This window comes from Eretmochelys imbricata, chromosome 2 (assembly GCF_965152235.1).
Source record: "Eretmochelys imbricata isolate rEreImb1 chromosome 2, rEreImb1.hap1, whole genome shotgun sequence".
NCBI lineage: Eukaryota > Metazoa > Chordata > Testudines > Cheloniidae > Eretmochelys > Eretmochelys imbricata.
Genome location: NC_135573.1, coordinates 175,333,802 through 175,349,120, shown reverse-complemented (window position 1 = coordinate 175,349,120; position 15,319 = coordinate 175,333,802). Strand labels below are relative to the sequence as shown.

Below are 15,319 nucleotides of genomic sequence, written 5' to 3'. Positions count from 1 at the left end.
GCTCGAGCGTAATAAATTTAGTGTTTTTTGGGAACTCTGCAGTTGTGCACTTTATTTCTGTGCCTCAGCCTAGATTCGAACTGTGCGTGTCCTACAAGGTGTAATTCGCAGCACTTGTGTGCGTGTCCTACCAGGTGTAATTCGCAGCACTTGTGTGCGTGTCCTACCAGGTGTAATTCGTAACAGGTTCCAATAATAATTGGGGAGAGCGGGCTGTGGTTGTGATGTTTTGTTTTTTATTTCTTTCTGTTGAACAACTAGAAGAACCCTGGGTAGCATTAACGAGGTCAAGCAGATTGGCCTGCAAGATGCTCTGGGAAACAAAGAGATCCAGGCGGCCATCATCAGCACTGACAACAAAAGCCATGAGGAGAATGTCAGGTATGTGTCTCTCTTTTCCTCTTCTCTGCTTGCTACTTCCTTAAATTAGGCACTGCCATGCAATGGAACGTGCTGTATCAAAGAATTAATTTGTGTCTAGGAAAATTCCTCTTCATTAGCAATGTAAAATAATCCCCATATTCTCAAAGTAAATGTGACTGTGAAGTTTACCCTCTTGAGGTAAAATGAGACAGGCGCTCTGTTGCACACCTGTATTAGTAGTGTCGGATTTACATGTATTTTAGAGGGAATACAGAAACTGGATTCAGAAAATACTACTTCTTTCAATCCCTATTCTCCCCTCCCCACCAACTGGTTCCTGCCACTCTCATCCATGCCATCTTCTCCCTAGTAACCTGTATTTATGAAGCACCTGTCTTAGGATCTCATAGAGCTTTCCAAACATCAATTAATTAAGCGCCAAAAAACTTTGTGAGATAGGGTAGTATCCTCCTCATATGGACCTGTGGTACAGAGAGACTAAGTGACTTGCCCGAGGTCATGCAGGAAGTCCATGGTGGAGGCAGGAATGGAATCCAAATCTGCTAGGCATGGGACTTAACCAGCTTGGGCTGGAGCCCAGGCTCTAGGACCCTGCAAGGTAGGAGGGTCCGAGAGCATGGGTTGCAGCCTGAGTCTGAACGTCTACACTACAATTAAACAGTCCCTTAGCCCGAGTCCCGTCAGCCCAAGTCAGCTGGCATGGGCCAGCCACGGGTGTCTAATCGCAATTTAGACATACCCTAAGAAAATGCCTTTCATTACCCCCACTCTCAGCATATTCATTCATGCTATTTCCCCATCCCTAGAGATGGGGTTGGCTGCTAGAGTAAAAGTGTTTGTTCAGAAGAAGAGATATGAATAAGGTAGCATCTTTTGAAGACCTGTTTCTCTCTCCTTCTAGGATGTTCTTGGAGGCTGGGAAACATGTCCTTGTCGAGTACCCAATGGCACTGTCCGCTAGCACAGCACGTGAGCTCTGGGAGCTGGCTGAGCAGAAAGGTGATGATCCTTAATGTCAAAGGTGTAACTAGCTTTTTACAGTGACATTAGATTACATCGGTTGTGGTGGTGCCTAAGAACCTCAAACAAGGCATAGCACAAGGACGCTACTTGCTCCAGAGAACTCCCAATCTAAGATTTAGACTAGGGCTGTCAAACAATTTTAAAAAATCTGCAATTAATTGTGAGATTTAAAAAAAATAGTTGTGATTGATTGCAGTTTTCATCACACTGTTAAACAATAATAGAATACCACTTTAAATTCAGTATAAATATTTTTGGATGTTTTTCTACATTTCCAAATGTATCCATTTCAATAACAAAACGGAATACAAAGTGTACACTGTTCACTTTATATTATTATTTTCATTACAAATATTTGCACTGTAAAAATGATAAACAAAAGAAATAGTCTTTTTCAGTTCACCTCATACAAATACTGTAGTGCAATTTCTTTTTTGCGAAAGTGCAACTTACGAATGTTTTTTTCCCAACATAACTGCATTATGTTGCATTATGAATTATGTTTTTTTTCCAACATAACTGCACTCAAAAACAAAACAATGTAAAACTTTAAAGCCTACAAATCAAAGCGTGAAGGGGCATACAAATGTTTAGCATGTCTGGCACATAAATAACTTGTAGTGCTGGCTACACCAGTGCCATGCAAATGGCTGTTCTCACTTTCAGGTGACATTGTAAATAAGAAGTGCCTTGCATAATGACAGGTTTCAGAGTAACAGCCCTGTTAGTCTATATTCGCAAAAAGAAAAGGAGTACTTGTGGCACCTTAGAGACTAACCAATTTATTTGAGCATAAGCTTTCATGAGCTACAGCTCACTTCATCGGATGCATACTGTGGAAACTGCAGAAGACATTATATACACAGAGACCATGAAACTATACCTCCTCCCACCCCACTCTCCTGCTGGTAATAGCTTATCTAAAGTGATCACTCTCCTTACAATGTGTATGATAATCAAGTTGGGCCATTTCCAGCACAAACCCAGGTTTTCTCACCCTCCGCCCCCACCTCCCCCCACACACACAAACTCGCTCTCCTGCTGGTAATAGCCCATCCAAAGTGACCACTCTCTTTACAATGTGTATGAAAATCAAGGTGAGCCATTTCCAGCAAAAATCCAGGTTTTCTCACACCCCCCCCAAAACACACACACACAAACTCACTCTCCTGCTGGTAATAGCTTATCCAAAGTGACCACTGTCCCTACAATGTGCATGATAATCAAGGTGGGCCATTTCCAGCACAAATCCAGGTTTTCTCACCCCCCGCCCCTTTTTTCCAAAAACCACACATACAAACTCACTCTCCTGCTCGTAATAGTTCATCCAAAGTGACCACTCTCCTTACAATGTGTATGATAATCAAGGTGGGCCATTTCCAGCATAAATCCAAGTTTAACCAGAACGTCTGGGGGGGGGTAGGAAAAAACAAGGGGAAATAGGCTACCTTGCATAACGACTTAGCCACTCCCAGTCTCTATTTAATCCTAAATTAATAGTATCCAATTTGCAAATGAATTCCAATTCAGCAGTTTCTCGCTGGAGTCTGGATTTGAAGTTTTTTTGTTGTAAGATAGCGACCTTCATGTCTGTAATTGCATGACCAGAGAGATTGAAGTGTTCTCCGACTGGTTTATGAATGTTATAATTCTTGACATCTGATTTGTGTCCATTTATTCTTTTACGTAGAGACTGTCCAGTTTGACCAATGTACATGGCAGAGGGGCATTGCTGGCACATGATGGCATAGATCACATTGGTGGATGTGCAGGTGAATGAGCCTCTGATAGTGTGGCTGATGTTATTAGGCCCTGTGATGGTGTCCCCTGAATAGATATGTGGGCACAGTTGGCAACGGGCTTTGTTGCAAGGATAAGTACCTGGGTTAGTGGTTCTGTTGTGTGGTATGCGGTTGTTGGTGAGTATTTGCTTCAGGTTGCGGGGCTGTCTGTAGGCAAGGACTGGCCTGTCTCCCAAGATTTGTGAGAGTGTTGGGTCATCCTTCAGGATAGGTTGTAGATCCTTAATAATGCGTTGGAGGGGTTTTAGTTGGGGGCTGAAGGTGACGGCTAGTGGCGTTCTGTTATTTTCTTTGTTAGGCCTGTCCTGTAGTAGGTGACTTCTGGGAACTCTTCTGGCTCTATCAATCTGTTTCTTCACTTCCGCAGGTGGGTATTGTAGTTGTAAGAATGCTTGATAGAGATCTTGTAGGTGTTTGCCTCTGTCTGAGGGGTTGGAGCAAATGCGGTTGTATCGCAGAGCTTGGCTGTAGACTATGGATCGTGTGGTGTGGTCAGGGTGAAAGCTGGAGGCATGTAGGTAGGAATAGCGGTCAATAGGTTTCCGGTATAGGGTGGTGTTTATGTGACCATTGTTTATTAGCACTGTAGTGTCCAGGAAGTGGATCTCTTGTGTGGACTGGACCAGGCTGAGGTTGATGGTGGGATGGAAATTGTTGAAATCATGGTGGAATTTCTCAAGGGCTTCTTTTCCATGGGTCCAGATGATGAAGATGTCATCAATATAGCGCAAGTAGAGTAGGGGCGTTAGGGGACGAGAGCTGAGGAAGCATTGTTCTAAATCAGCCATAAAAATGTTGGCATACTGTGGGGCCATGCGGGTACCCATAGCAGTGCCGCTGATCTGAAGGTATACATTGTCCCCAAATGTAAAATAGTTATAGGTAAGGACAAAGTCACAAAGTTCAGCCACCAGGTTAGCCGTGACATTATCGGGGATAGTGTTCTTGACGGCTTGTAGTCCATCTTTGTGTGGAATGTTGGTGTAGAGGGCTTCTACATCCATAGTGGCCAGGATGGTGTTATCAGGAAGATCACCGATGGATTGTAGTTTCCTCAGGAAGTCAGTGGTGTCTCGAAGGTAGCTGGGAGTGCTGGTAGCGTAGGGCCTGAGGAGGGAGTCTACATAGCCAGACAAGCCTGCTGTCAGGGTGCCAATGCCTGAGATGATGAGGCGCCCAGGATTTCCAGGTTTATGGATCTTGGGTAGTAGATAGAATATCCCAGGTCGGGGTTCCAGGGGTGTGTCTGTGCGGATTTGATCTTGTGCTTTTTCAGGAAGTTTCTTGAGCAAATGCTGTAGTTGCTTTTGGTAACTCTCAGTGGGATCATAGGGTAATGGCTTGTAGAAAGTGGTGTTGGAGAGCTGCCGAGCAGCCTCTTGTTCATATTCCGACCTATTCATGATATCCTTGCAACAAAGCCCGTTGCCAACTGTGCCCACATATCTATTCAGGGGACACCATCACAGGGCCTAATAACATCAGCCATACTATCAGAGGCTCATTCACCTGCACATCCACCAATGTGATATTCGCCATCATGTGCCAGCAATGCCCCTCTGCCATGTACATTGGTCAAACTGGACAGTCTCTACATAAAAGAATAAACGGACACAAATCAGATGTCAAGAATTATAACATTCATAAACCAGTCGGAGAACACTTCAATCTCTCTGGTCATGCAATTACAGACATGAAGGTCGCTATCTTAAAACAAAAAAACTTCAAATCCAGACTCCAGCGAGAAACTGCTGAATTGGAATTCATTTGCAAATTGGATACTATTAATTTAGGCTTAAATAGAGACTGGGAGTGGCTAAGTCATTATGCAAGGTAGCCTATTTCCCCTTGTTTTTTCCTACCCCCCCCCCAGACGTTCTGGTTAAACTTGGATTTATGCTGGAAATGGCCCACCTTGATTATCATGCACATTGTAAGGAGAGTGGTCACTTTGGATAAGCTATTACCAGCAGGAGAGTGAGTTTGTGTGTGTGATTTTTGGAAAAAGGGGCGGGGGGTGAGAAAACCTGGATTTGTGCTGGAAATGGCCCAACTTGATTATCATACTCATTGTAAGGAGAGTGATCACTTTAGATAAGCTATTACCAGCAGGAGAGTGGGGTGGGAGGAGGTATAGTTTCATGGTCTCTGTGTATATAATGTCTTCTGCAGTTTCCACAGTATGCATCCGATGAAGTGAGCTGTAGCTCACGAAAGCTCATGCTCAAATAAATTGGTTAGTCTCTAAGGTGCCACAAGTACTCCTTTTCTTTTTATAAATAAGAAGGAGACAACAGTATCTCCCATAAATGTAAACAAACTTGTTTGTCTTAGCGATTGGCTGAACAAGAAGTAGGACTCTTTGGACTTGAATGAGGTAATTGAAAAATATTATTTCTTTTGTTTATCTTTTTACAGTGCAAATATTTGTAATAAAGAACAATTTAAGGTGAGCACTGTACACTTTGTATTCTGTGTTGTAACTGAAATCATTGTATTTGAAAATGTAGAAAACATCCAAAAATATTTATAATAAATTAATTGGTATTCTATTATTGTTTAACAGTGCAATTAAAACTGCAATGAATCGTGACTGTTTTTTTAATCTAATTAATTTGTTTTGCATTAATCGCATCCATTTACAACGATTAATTGACAGCCCTAATTTAGACAATGTGCAACAGGTGAATAAACAGACAAATGCGGAGGACAAGATGACAGTCGAGACAGGTGCAGTTGCATTAGTAATCACAGTGATCTCAATCCCTGCCAGCACTAGCATGGAGAATGGAGTTAGCTAGAAAGATCCATCAGAGCATTAATAAAATGTTTGAAGAACAAAAACCTAACCTTGTGAGTAACCATAGAACCCTCCCCAACTTTCTTCCCCCTGGAAATTAAACCATAAACAAAACCTTAAGACTGTGGCTTATATGACAGGTCTGTGTATGTTCATGTGTATCACCCTCATTTCTTCATGCCTTTCTGGGCTGTAGTGGCACCTATGTTTAAAAGAAGGAAAGAGGGTCCATAGGAGACATTTCTAAGCAAAGCAGTCCCATCGCTAAAATGTTAAGGGGCAGATTGTGGCCGTAGAGGGGAGCCTAGAAGAAAGTGCAGTGTGGACCTCCACATTGCATCACTCTGGCATGGCGCTGCAAGAAGGGGCACACTGCCAGGCAAGAGCAAACTGCAGCCACTTGGACTGTGTGTGCCACTGCTCACTGACATCCTTTTGTAATCTTCATTTAGCAACATCTGTGCTAAAAGACTGGAGCTGAGAATTTCACACCTAGCTAGCTCATAGATGAGCACCACTTATCCCTGTGTTATGAGCCAGATGGGTCCCCAAGTAAGCACAATTTATGCCCTTTCCGTCCGTTAAGCAGTAGTTCTATCTGATTGCCTTGGAGACATCCCAGTACAATGGCCATCCCAATTAAGTGCCAGACCCTAATAACCTCATGCACATAGGGTACCCTCTTACTCCAGGAGCAGTCCCATTGATTTCAGTGGAATAAGGTGCTCCTCAGCGTGACTAAGGTTATCACAGCCTGGCTTGTAAGTACCATACTTTGAGACTGGGACTATCTTTTTGTTCTGTTTGTACAGCACCTAGCACAGTGGAGTCCTGGTCCATGCCTAGGGCGCCTCAGCACTATGGTAATACAACTAAATAATGCACATTTTTTTAAAATAAAAAGTGGCCTTGGAAGAGTGAGAGGATAGAGGAGTTAGGGGAAAGAGGGTCAGGACTTCACTCAAGCTTCGTTTTGAAGGCTAGTGCCTCAACTTTCAAGGCACTGTATTACGGTCGGTTCATTCACCCAATTCCTATTCAAGTCAATAGCTAAAATGCTGCCGTTTGTTTGCTAAGCTTGCTGTTACTGTGGACTGTAGGTGTGGCCCCCTGAGAACAATGAGCCAAAATTGGATCCCTAGTGCAATGTCTTGATGATTTGTCTTGGCACCATTCTGCCAGCCACAGATAAGGCTGTTTGAAGTGTGCGCATACTGATGATGGCTAAAAGGTTTACTGCCTAGACATGGATTTGGATTCATGCAGAAAGCTTTTAGTAATCCCATTTGATCTTCGTTTTCTCAATGACAGGTAAAATCCTCCATGTGGAGCACATTGAACTTTTGACAGAAGAGTACAAGCAGCTGAAAAAGGAAGTGACTGGGAAGGAGCTTGTGAAAGGAACGTTACATTTCACAGGTCAGTTTCTAAAGAAACTCAGGCTGCCTGTCCTGCTGAGATGCCAGCCACTTCAGACATTCATTCATTCACTCACTCGCTCACTCACTCGTGTGAGGGCTTGTTCTGTAGTAGTTTGAGTCACGGAGTCAGGACCCATCCAGTGAGACCTTCAAACAACCATCTCCCTCTACTGGCAGTTGCCTGTGTCGGGGAGAGGTTCTGTTGCTTGCTAGATACTGGGGAGTGAGTTTGATGGAGGACAGCAAGCCTATTCCCCCTCTAGTATCTTCACAGCTGTCTCCTGCTCTCTTTCTGTGTTGGAGTATCAGTGACCTGGGGAGGTCCCTTTAGCCCCCTCATCCTCACCTGGTCTCCAGAGAGGGTGGAAAGCTGCTGAAAATCACTCCACTCTCCACTGAGGGACCCCCAGGCTCCTCCCCTGTTTTTGTCTTCTAAGAGATGGGAGAGAGTAAAGGTTTCATTCCCCCATCCCCTTGTGTGAACTCATATCCTAGTGCTCCCCAACATATCCTTAGGGTTTTCCTGTACATTCATTGTATCTATGTCTGTCTTCCTCTCTACCTTCAGATGGGGATCTGGGTGGCAATTATTTTCGCGTGCCCTCTTCTGCCCGCCCATCTTCATCAGCTGTAACAGCTGGCTGGGTAGGTGATGGCTGCCTTTCCCCAGCAGTGCTCTTTGCTGCCCTCTGTTTGGCTCTTGGAACCCTGGACAGAGCAGCTCAGGCTGGAAAAGGGGGATAAACAGGCAGCTTCGAGCTTCCCACCTGGTCCCAATAGACACTCCTAGCAGGTTTCTGGGCCGTTGGCCAAGACTGCAGAAACCGGAGATGGTCCTGGCCCAAATGCGACAGATGGCACACGTATGCTCTAGTGGGAGAGTTTCCTTGAGTTATCAGTATTTGAGGAGGGCAAGGGAGACTTGAAAGGTTTATTTGATAGAATTCAACCTTTAAGAACAACAGAAAAGGAGCAGCATATCCTGTTGTGTAGCTCACCAAATGTTCCTATTCATCAGACTGGATTCACTGAGCTCCCAGCCATGAGGCTCCCATCCCAGACTGACTCTCAAAGCTTTCCCTTTGCTGGACTCCAGGCAGCTGATTAGGGTGGGAGTTCCTTTCCCACTACTCAAGTCCTTTCATTCTTATTCCTGTAGGTGGTGCCTTGGATGAAGAGCGATCAGGCTTCCCAGCTTTCAGTGGAATTGCCCGCCTGACTTGGCTCATTGACCTCTTTGGAGACCTCACTGTCACCTCAGCCACTCGAGAGGAACAGAAAGAAGAGAGTTATTCCAGAATGACAGCACATTTTCAGACTGCAAACAAGAAGTGAGTAATGTAACGATACAGGAGCAGATGAGCCATGCTACTTAGGTATCTTCAGCAGGAACTCGGCACCTTCTCTTCTTTGCACCTGTACAGCTACTTTTATGCAAGAATCAAAAAGCACTCTACAGATACGAATGAACTAAACTTCACAACGCTCCTGTGAGATGGTTAGATATTATTTGCTCCATTATACAGATGGGAAAACTGAGGTGGGGAGCGTTTACAGGACTTGGCCAAGGTCACACTATGAAACAATGGCAGAAATTGGGACTAGTACCCAAGGATTATACTCCAAATCCTTGCTCTAACCTCAAGACCGAGTCCTTCCATGTTACATTAATTACTGCTCTTTGAGCCTGTTACCGGAACACGCCATATATAACCCTTCTGCCAGGTGATGATGTCAGCAACAAAGGCTGGGTTCAGTGTCTAGGCTTTCCCCTCAGCATTACCAAACAGAGCCAGCTTGAGACCCAACCAGTGATACCGCTGCATGACACTGCCAGCTCTCCAGCTGTTCAGAGCTGTCACTGCTTGCCAGCGTTGCCGCTTCTGCCTTCAGCTGCGATGCTGTGTTCAGAGCTTCCTCTGCCTAGCCCTGCCCTAGTGGTTTCAGCCCTTAGCGATTTCACTGCGCAGCAGAGAACCTCACTGCTGATGCTCCCTCTATGTTGTCTTGCACCACAACACTGTCAGTGCTATCAGGGCTAAGGCTCAGGCCCCAAATGAGTTTGTGTTTTTAGCTGTAGTGATCACTGAGAAGAAACTAGGACTCTCAATTGAGTCTAGTCAGCTCTACCTTTAAACTCTAGAGGCGGAGGATAAAATGGTTTTTAGGACCCTTTAAAGAAATCCACACCACCAGGTAGGAACATCTGTCACCACCTCCTCTGACTTTCACTTGGATTTGGCATCTACTTAACAGGTGATGTTAATTTAGGGTGACCCCTCAATTAGGGCATATTAAATACAGTTCTGCTGCTCTTTACTCATTCAATAAGCATAACAACATCTCATTACCCCTGTGTCTAAAGTGAATTGTAACCCAGTGTGAAGGGTTAAACTGCACTTCTGGGATGTCACCTGATGTACTGGGGTTTCACTGAGCCCCTCCTCCCCCACCAGCCTGGATTCCCTCTCACTGCTTTGCTGAATTAGGCTCTCCAGCCTCTTGCAGCACACACACATGCATAAGTAGGGCCACACCAAGCTGCAGACACAGACTGAAGTCAGCTCTGTGTGAGGGGATTCACCTAGCACTCACATGCACACCCCCTTTGGGAAATAAACCCAAAATAATATTGTCTTGCGCTGAATAGAAAGATCTTCACAGTGCAAGCTCATAAAAATTCATGCTCTCCCTCAATGTGAAGAGAGATGTGCAGAACTTCACCCCCAGCATTAGAAATTGCACAAACTGGGTTTAATAATAAACCAAACAAATTTATTAACTATAAAAGGCAGATGTTAAGTGATTATAAGGGATAGCAAACAGAACAAAGCAGATTACTGAGCAAATAAAACAAAACACGCATACTAAGAACTTAGAGACTGGTTTCAAGAAGTAATTCCTCAGCTAAATGTTATTTTAGGTAAGTTGCAGAGTTTCAGTAGCTGAGAGTTCCAGTTATTTCTTCTTACAGACTGGACCCCTGCCTTTCCCTTCAGGTTAGTTCCTTTGTCCCTTCAGGTTCTTTCAGCAGTCCTCCTTCTTTGGTAGGCAATGGAGGAGAGTCCCAATCAACCCCCTCCCCAGCCCTTGAAAAGGATTTACCTAAGGCGGGAATCCTTCATTTGATCCCCATCTGCCTACAGTGGAAAAGTACCAGGTGACTCAGTCACGTGTCTCTCCAGGGTCATAGCAGCCATTACTCGCAGGCTGTTTGGAGCGTCCACAGGAAGACTAAGCTCTTTCACAGTCCATTGTCCTTGCTGATGGGCCATCAGCCCTGTCTGACTCTTTCATTGTTGGGCCTGAAGGGCTAGTATTGGCCGTCACTCAAAGTAGCACATTTGAAATACAGATATATGGTCAATATTCCTAGTTCCAGATACAAAATTGATACATGCATACAAATTGGATAAGCACATCCAGTAGATCACAGCCTTTTGAATGATACCTTACATGAGCCATCTTGCATAAAGTATATCTTAGTTATGCCATATTTATATCATAACCATATTTCTATGAAGAATATGAGGTGTAACGTCATACCCAGAATAGCCAAAAGTGATCCCTTTGGCAAAGCTGGTCTGTCTCCTGATCACTTAGACAAAATAGGTGTGTCTATGCAAATTTGGTCTGCTCCTCAGGTCTTTTCCCAGGTCATCAAAAGACATTAGGGGAGAGCTCATTCAGGCCCTGGCTTACATCTATATTGAAGTTTTAACACATTTTAGATGGGCATTTAGTGTTAAACAGTGATGAAAAAATGGAATAACCCTGTGGCTTTATTTCTTCCTAAATGTCCTTTGTTTTCTACTCTCTCACATTAGACCTCTGACATGGATTGAAGAAAGGGGACCAGGGATGAGACGTGATAAGAAAATCAGCTTCTGTTTCAAAAGTGGTTGCCTGGAGAACCTCCCTGAGGCCCCGAGGTCTGCTGTGGGCCTCTTCATGCAAGATCAGAACCTCTTTGCCAAAAAACTGTTCGGCCAGGTCTCCAGAGAAGAGCTGGCTGCTGAGAAGTGGCGCATCCTGCGGTGCCTGGACCTCGCAGAGGAGATTCGGCAGCACTGTGAACGGCCGGCGGAAATCCATTCCTAAGGCCCCTCTTTACGAGAAAGGGACTGTGGTAGTCAGAGGCTGAGTAGAGCTGCAGCTTAGTGTTACCATAAAATGGCTTGTTGGCAGTTAACTTCTATTTGGTTGGGTCTTACCATTAATATCCATGGGGCTTCGCTCAGAAGCTTGGGCCCCACAAGTGTTTTAGGCTGTGTGAGATATTTAACATGGCAGAACTGGATGATGCATTGGGCTGTCCCCAGTGCATGGCATCTTTCCAGTCCAATTTAAAGCTACCAGGAAAAGAGCATTCAGACGCGTTGCTCCCACAGAAGTCAATGGGAGATTTTGTCATTGACTTCAAGGGGAGCAGGCCCAATGAGACTGCAGAAGTTACAATTCGTTAAATATAATTTTAGTTCCTTCTTCTTTTTAATATATATGAGAGCAAGGGATTTATAGCACTGTCTAGAATGAGGCATAGAGCTGCTCTACAAGCCTCTCAGTCTCCGAAGGCCTTATAGCACCGCACGCCTGACCTGCAAAACTTCTCATATTCCAGTCCTGTCCCTTCCCTGAGAAGTTGCCCTGAATGATATTTTGCATATTGGCTGTGGGCCAGATTCTGATATTTTACACCAGTGTAAACCAAATCCATTACTTGCAATGGCATTTACACTGGTTTAAACACAAAATAAATTAGATTGGAATCTGTCCTCTCACTGGGTGTTATGCCGAGATCACTAAACTGATTTCTCTGCTGCCTTATGGCAGGTTGGAACCCAGTTTTCCAGAGGCGAAAGGTTAGTATAATACATTAACCCACTGCATCACCTGCCCCTTTCCCATAACCAGTCCTTGGCTCCTCTATTTTTGAGCACAGTGGCACTGAACATGTTCTGTTCTCAAACTGAGGCATGCTCGTAACCACTATTAATGTTCATGAGAATTCTGCATGTGACTCAGTGTGAGAATGGACCACTCTGAATAAATGAAATGTATTAATTTAATTAATAGAAACTATAAATAATACATTTATAGAAACAGGGACAATATAGTCATGCCAATTATAGCATGGTGTTAGGAAATAGAGCGTTTTTGCAAATGACAACCATGCAACTGTGACGTTATTTTATTTGTTGTTTTTCAGTAGTGCCCAGAGACTCCATAGTGCTAGTTGCTGTACAAATACATGGAAAGATTTGGTCCCTGCCCTAAAGACCTTGCAGTCGTGAAAAGCGCCAAGTCCTCAGCATGCATAGAGAAAAAACTGGAGCAATACCTTTGTCTCCCTGTATTATATTCTAATTACAATGCACATCTGTTATAATAGCAATACAACCCTCTTGAGAATGTATTGTTGTCTCCCAAATGATACTTCATGGGAAGCCAGCAGCCCTTATCCACGTTTGCAGTGGAGGACTAAACTCCAAAACCAGGCACACATATTATAAATTATATACAATATAATAAATATAAAATAATGGTCAAATAAAACTTTAACGAAACTCCTCTAAACAGCAGGTATGGTTCAGTTAGAGATTGGGGATGAGCAGGATGAGGTATGTTGGTTGGTTGGGGTTTTTAATCCAAATCAGGTCAGCCAGACTTAATTAGTAGTATCTTTATTTTGAGGTGCTTCTAAGTTGTGCCTGCAAAATATGGGCCTGATCCAGTGTTCATAAAAATCACTGGAAAGTCTCCCTTTGACTTCATTGGACTTTGGATCAGGCCTTAAATACACGTGTGCACAAACAGGAAACCTGTGCCTGCAGAATATGCATTGTGTAGCCAAGTGGGTACTTGAGTACCAAACATGTATTTTGCACATGGACATACTTTGCAGGAGCAAATACAATGCTGTCTTTGGGAGGAGGGAAATTGTATCCTCCCTAGTTTTATGACACAAGGTGTGGAGTCTATCCTGATTAAAAATAGAATTAAAATCTTCTGCTATGGATGTTCGGCAGTGCACAAACTATTTCTGGTTTTGTGACAGGAAAAACGCTGTAGATGCTAGAGTTGATGACTCAGTCCCTCCTTTCCTAATCAGGTCACATGAAGTGTGTTTGAAGCGTTTTGCAGATAATCCTGATGCTTTTAAAAAAATACATGCTGCAGGGGAGTGTCTTAGACAATCTGGAAAAAAACCTCAACAGGGAGGCAAAACCCATAGAAGAGATCAAACAAACTGTACTTAGCACTGAAGTTGTTTTTGTTTAAAAAAATAACCACCCCACCCCATGCTAATACTTTGTAATCTTTGAGTGAGTGAAAGCTTTAAGGTGGGATTTTCAGTGTTGTCCTATCTGTGCTCCCATTGAAGTCAATGGGAATTTTACCATTAAAATTCAGTAAGAGAAGAGAGAAACCAATGCTGAGTAGTTTTGAATGTTCTGCCCTTAACAAGCACTGTTATGTCTTGCTTGTGAACTCATTCTGTAGAAGCTCTTCCAGTTATTACCGGCTTGTCGTGCCAGGTCAATGTATATGAAACACTACCCTGCCTACTTTAACTGAAACTTCCCTTGCTATGCTATTGGTGTAGTTACACATGTACACAGGGGCTAAGTCGGAAGCTATGTGCATCTGAGTCATTTTTGCAAAGGGATGTGGAGGTGTTAAAATGGAATTCTTCATGTTGCTCTCAAAGGGTGCTGCCTTAGAAATGTGGGATCTTGGTACATTGACAGCCTTCACATGTTCATTTCTTGCTGTCACGTTTTTCCCATCTTCTTGAGATGAAGGCAAAAGGCCTTTGATTAAAGAAAAATATAAATAACATCAGTGTTTTTTAACAAGAAAACTTACCTAGTGTGAAGACTGAAGCTGACAGCCAAAAGGGACACTGTCAATCTTAAAATACTTTTTTAAGTTGTTTGGTTTTGTTATCTTGCTTTGCTATTAGTAATGCTGTGGAACAGTACAACTGAAATCTGATTTCTTGACTTGACTTTCAACTTATTATTTTTTTGCTAATATTTGTGAAAATGGAGGCAGACTTGTGACCATTCTGGATTATGCATGACAGTCCAGTGACCTGCCCCTGCACTGCTCTGAGCACTCCCTTTGCTGTGCACTGCAGTGTCTGATGCACTAGAGTTGCTTTGATGTCTTCAGAGATGTGAATTTGCTGATGTATTGTGGTGGTTATATCTACAGGTGTTAATGAATGTGTTGCATTCACGTTAATAAAGCTGTTGGAGTTCAGCATCTTCTCTGTAGTTTTCATTATCCTTCAAGTTTAACAACTCCCACTGCTTCCCCAGTAAGGCCCAATCTTCCAAGGTGCTGAGCTACCACTCGTTACGTACTCAGCAACCTCCAAAAACTGCCTAAGATGTCAGGCCTGGAGAAGACAGCTGACAGCTCTGGCCCAGTTGGCTGCTGGGATGTGGAGCTCAGCTCACAGTTGTGTCTCATGATTAGAGAAACTACAAAAACCCAAGGTGGCCAAATGGCACTGGGAGATGGTCTGGGGACAAGACAGTGGAATAGCCTCTAGACTAGACCTGAGCCTTCAGAAGAGACCAGGGTGCGCTCCTTCATCTCGATGCAAAGGAAGACTGGGATTGTGTGAGCACCCTGCAGGGAAAGGGATTGGTATTGTTTGGTGTCTGTTTCAGTTACGGCCCCCAGACATAAAATATGTTTGAGAGACTAATTCTCTTCCAGGACAAAGACAGCCTGGCGGGCTGTTTTGTGTTTTCTTTTGTTTTGTTGCCACCTGTCTTCCACTCACGCAAAGGAATGATGACCTCAAACTACAGGGAGGTAGAAGGAGCCCTATTAGAGTATTCTCTCCACAAAAACGACACAGCATAGGTAGC

General features: G+C 43.8%; 1 protein-coding gene across 2 annotated transcripts in view; it reads left to right on the top strand.

Moving 5' to 3' along the window:
- Positions 1–14,699, top strand: part of BLVRA (biliverdin reductase A) — a 50,439-nt gene extending 35,740 nt beyond the window's left edge. For both annotated transcript variants that reach the window (XM_077810982.1, XM_077810983.1), the window contains exons 3-7: positions 262–381; positions 1,286–1,383; positions 7,321–7,428; positions 8,590–8,761; positions 11,258–14,699. In XM_077810982.1, the coding sequence (XP_077667108.1) occupies positions 262–381; positions 1,286–1,383; positions 7,321–7,428; positions 8,590–8,761; positions 11,258–11,531 (772 nt within the window). In that variant the 3' untranslated portion in view covers positions 11,532–14,699. The remainder of the gene's footprint in view (positions 1–261; positions 382–1,285; positions 1,384–7,320; positions 7,429–8,589; positions 8,762–11,257) is intronic.
- The last annotated feature ends 620 nt before the right edge of the window (positions 14,700–15,319 follow it).